This window comes from Microtus oregoni, unplaced genomic scaffold (genome assembly GCF_018167655.1).
Source record: "Microtus oregoni isolate MIOR12 unplaced genomic scaffold, Mior012 000091F_ref0000469, whole genome shotgun sequence".
In the NCBI taxonomy this organism is placed as follows: domain Eukaryota; kingdom Metazoa; phylum Chordata; class Mammalia; order Rodentia; family Cricetidae; genus Microtus; species Microtus oregoni.
This window is the reverse complement of record NW_024544600.1, coordinates 2,462,075-2,466,136: the sequence shown is the minus strand read 5'-3', so window position 1 is coordinate 2,466,136 and position 4,062 is coordinate 2,462,075. Positions and strand designations below refer to the sequence as shown.

The 4,062-nt window shown below is 50.2% G+C and overlaps 1 protein-coding gene across 1 annotated transcript; it reads left to right on the top strand.

The window, feature by feature from the left end:
- LOC121442403 (keratin, type I cuticular Ha4) lies at positions 1–3,684 on the top strand. Its single transcript, XM_041643944.1, has 7 exons — positions 1–348; positions 452–534; positions 1,356–1,512; positions 2,351–2,512; positions 2,604–2,729; positions 2,891–3,111; positions 3,600–3,684. Exons 1-7 carry the CDS (start codon positions 1–3, stop codon positions 3,682–3,684), a joined length of 1,182 nt encoding a protein of 393 aa, XP_041499878.1.
- Positions 3,685–4,062: the final 378 nt, after the last annotated feature.

The following is a 4,062-nucleotide window of genomic DNA, read 5'->3' as shown; positions in this document are numbered from 1 at the left end:
ATGTCCTGTGAATCCTGCCTGCCTGCCCTGAGCTGCCGCACCAGCTGTGCCTCCCGGCCCTGTATACCCAACAGCTGCCATGGCTGCACCCTGCCCGGAGCCTGCAACATCCCTGCCAATATCGGCAACTGCAATTGGTTCTGTGAGGGCTCCTTCAATGGCAATGAGAAGGAGACCATGCAGTTCCTGAATGACCGCCTGGCCAGCTATATGGAGAAGGTGAGGCAGCTGGAGAGAGAGAATGCAGAGCTGGAATGTCGGATCCAGGAGAGGAACCAGCAGCAGGACCCTCTGGTGTGCCCTGCCTACCAGGCCTACTTCAAGACCATTGAGGAGCTGCAGCAGAAGGTGAGAGGGTGGCCTATCTAAGAGCCCACCATCAGTTGCCTTTCTTTGACTGGGGAGGCATGCTCAAGTTCAAGTGGATCTTACATTAGAACCATTGTTTCAGATTCTGTGTGCTAAGTCTGAGAACTCCAGGCTGGCCGTGAAGATCGACAATGCCAAGCTGGCCTCTGATGACTTCAGGACCAAGTATGTTGAACTTTTTGAGTTGGGTGACTTCCAAACCCAACTCTTTCATGGCTCTTTCATGGCGTCTTCATGGCTCTGTGGGTTTAATGTTGCCTGGAAGGGCAGGCGGAAGGGATGAGAAAGATACTTCTTCCCCTTTCCTGCCTCCTTCTCAGTCTGGCTATAAAAGTAAGCTGTAGACAGATATTCAGACTTGAGCCCTGCAGTTGATACGAGTTGACTGTCCTTTATCAGAAGTGCTTGGGACCCGAAGTGGGTTTTGGGTTTTGGCTTTCCTTTTGAGTTGTGGGGTATTTGAACACTCATAAAGAGCTGTCTTAGGGATGGGACCTGAGTCCAAACTCGTTTGTTAAGGTGTTTATATACCATAAACACAGACTGAGTCTCATTTTATACACTGTTTTTAGTGCACCTGCATTTTGTCTGTCAATGGAGTCAGGAAGGGCAGTTTGCACTGTGGCATTGTGTCCCTCAAAGACTTTCAGATTGTTCTAGTTTTGGATTTTTCTAGTCAGTGATATTCAACCCATATCAATGTTTCTAGTAAGTTCTTTTTATAAAATTCCCAAATCCAGAGACGGGAATGGATCCATTTGGTGTTTTATTAACCAATAACACCAAGAACGGAGTGAGGACCCCACCTTACAGGTGTCTTCGGGCCCCTTGTGGTGTGTAGTGGGTCCAGACCTCCCGCAGCTGATCCACACATAGCAGGATGGAAACAGAGGAGGAAAGGCACACAACTGTATACGTTCATGGAGTTTGTGGTCCAGCCACATCCTAAGAAGATGCTGGCTGATCCTCCCGCTCTGTGTGTGCAGGTACCAGACTGAGCTGTCCCTGAGGCAGCTGGTGGAGTCAGACATCAACAGCCTGCGCAGGATCCTGGACGAGCTGACCCTCTGCAAGTCTGACCTGGAGGCTCAGGTGGAGTCCCTGAGGGAGGAGCTGCTGTGTCTCAAGAAGAACCACGAGGAGGTATGGAGAAGTGTTGTCAAAGCAGGTTTCAGAGCCTTAGACTGAAGTTGTTAGCATTAAGAGAGGGTCCCTGGAATCAGATACCAGCTTTCAGGCTCCCTGGTGTGGGACCATTCCCCGAAGGACTTTAAGCTAAGATCCTAGGAGGATGGCTCTGTATCCTTATCAAGGAGTACAGTGAGCTATGGATGCCCATGCACATAGGTGAGCGTGAGCAGTGAGGATGGATGTCCATCCGCTGAACTCTGACCTCTCCTGGTTACTACTGTTAGGGTCCAAGAACTGATGGTGGAAATGGAGGGTAAAAAAATATAAAATAACCCATGGTTCCTCTCTTTAAGAACTCTTGGTTCAATATGATGGGACAACCATGGAGCCCTAGCGATCGAATGCAAGGCTGAGTGAAATCAACGCTGTGTGGTGTGTGCATAGTAGGAGGAAGCAAGTCTTATAGGGAGGAGCAGGGGAGCACTTCTAGGGGCAAGGGGAGGATGCTAAAGTGCTGCCATTTGAGGGTATAGGCTGAGCAAAGAGGCGCTTAGGTAAGGCATATTTAAGAATGGCTAAGCATGTAGTACCTAAAGGGGTGTGGTGGAGACAGGAGGGTTTGCGAGTGCCAAGGACTCAGTCTTAGAAGGATGAGAAGGTGCTTCTGCTTTGGTCTGAGATAGAAAATCATGTGGGTCCCGTTGGAGCTTTGCAGTGATAATCTGCATCTTTGGAGCGATCAGGATGTTGTTTCAGCCCCCATCCCTTTGTAGGCAGGGTTGTACTCATTTCCCTCTAGCAGGAAGAGAGCAGATCTGCTTTCATGGCTTCTTTCTCCTTCTTCCACCAGGAAGTCAACACCCTGCGCTGCCAGCTTGGAGACCGCCTCAACGTGGAGGTGGATGCTGCTCCCACTGTGGACCTGAACCGTGTGCTCAATGAGACCAGGTGTCAGTACGAAGCCCTGGTGGAAACCAACCGCAGAGAAGTGGAGGAATGGTTCACCACACAGGTGGGCATCTGAGCTCATGGTCACCCAGGAACTGAGTCCCCTAGGACTCTAACGCAGGGTCTGAGCCTGTCTCTTCCCTTGCCTCTTGCAGAGTGAGGAGCTGAACAAGCAGGTGGTGTCCAGCTCAGAGCAGCTGCAATCCTGCCAGGCAGAGATCATCGAGCTGAGACGCACAGTCAACGCCCTGGAGATCGAGCTGCAGGCCCAGCACAACCTGGTGTGTAGTGTCCAGACCTGCTGCTGAGCAGTGTGGAGTCTGGGGTGCCCTTGGAGTCATGCCCTCTCCCTAGCTCTTGAAGGCTGTGGCTCCTTTGCAAGGCCATGCAGGGACCTTTAGAAGGGACAGCTGTGTGACAGCCTTTGTCTTCTCCCCCACAGAGAAACTCTCTGGAAAACACCCTGACAGAGAGCGAGGCTCGCTACAGCTCCCAGCTGTCCCAGGTGCAGTGCCTGATCACCAACGTGGAATCCCAGCTTGGTGAGATCCGGGCTGACCTGGAGCGTCAGAACCAGGAGTACCAGGTGCTGCTGGACATCCGGTCCCGACTGGAGTGTGAGATCAACACGTACAGGAGTCTGCTGGAGAGCGAGGACTGCAAGTGAGTACAGAATGGATTTCTGGGATAGCATGTGTGGTGGACATGTTAGACAGGAGAAACACACTTGGTGGCCATGTTTCAGATGCTCACATAGTGCTTCGAAAGCCCTCAGTGGACGCAGTGATTGGCATTAGTCAAGTAAATGCGTGTGAGTAAAGGTGAAGGGCATAGCTTCTGTCTTTGAAAGTTATCAATAGAGAGGAGAGAGGTGTGTCCAGATATTGCCAGTCACAGCCTTACATGTTGGGTAAGGCCAATCTCATTAAGTTCCATGAGAGGGAAGAGTGTGAGATATTTTTTAAAAGCACAAGTTTCCAGTTTGGCCCAAGGTATTGTGGGTAAGAGAAAAGGGCTTGGTCACAGCCACAATTCTAATTCCAACCACTGACAGTTCTTAGGTTGTTTCTATAAGTAAAAGATACTGTGTGTGATTTAGGGTTCTCTGATTTATTCTCTCCAACCCTATGTTTGCTTCTGTGTCTTCCCAGCCTCCCCTGCAACCCATGCGCCACCACCAACGCTACTGGTACCTCCTGTGGACCTTGTGGCGGCTGTCAAAAGCGTTGCTGTTAACTGAACAACTTAGATCCCCTTCGAAAATGTCAATGAAGCCATTTAGTTAAAATGCAGGAACAGTCTCCAGGTGCCTACTTAGGCAGGACTTCCATCGCCATTAAGAAACATCACCATGACAACGGTGTTTGCCAGAAACTCACAGGTTTTGCAGAACCAACAAGCAAAGACAGCCATCTTCAACTTCTGGACAAGCTCCTTCAGTTGAAGGTTGAACCTGTTTGCTGCTGAAGGTGTCAGACCTCTGCAATCTGAGCTCTGGGGTTTACCATAGAGGGCGTTTCCTGTACATGCCTCCATATCCTGCCTTGCTTTCTTCTCTGGTATTCTCTGGAATGCAAGGAGGCAGCTTCATTTACTTCCCAATAAACTTTATTT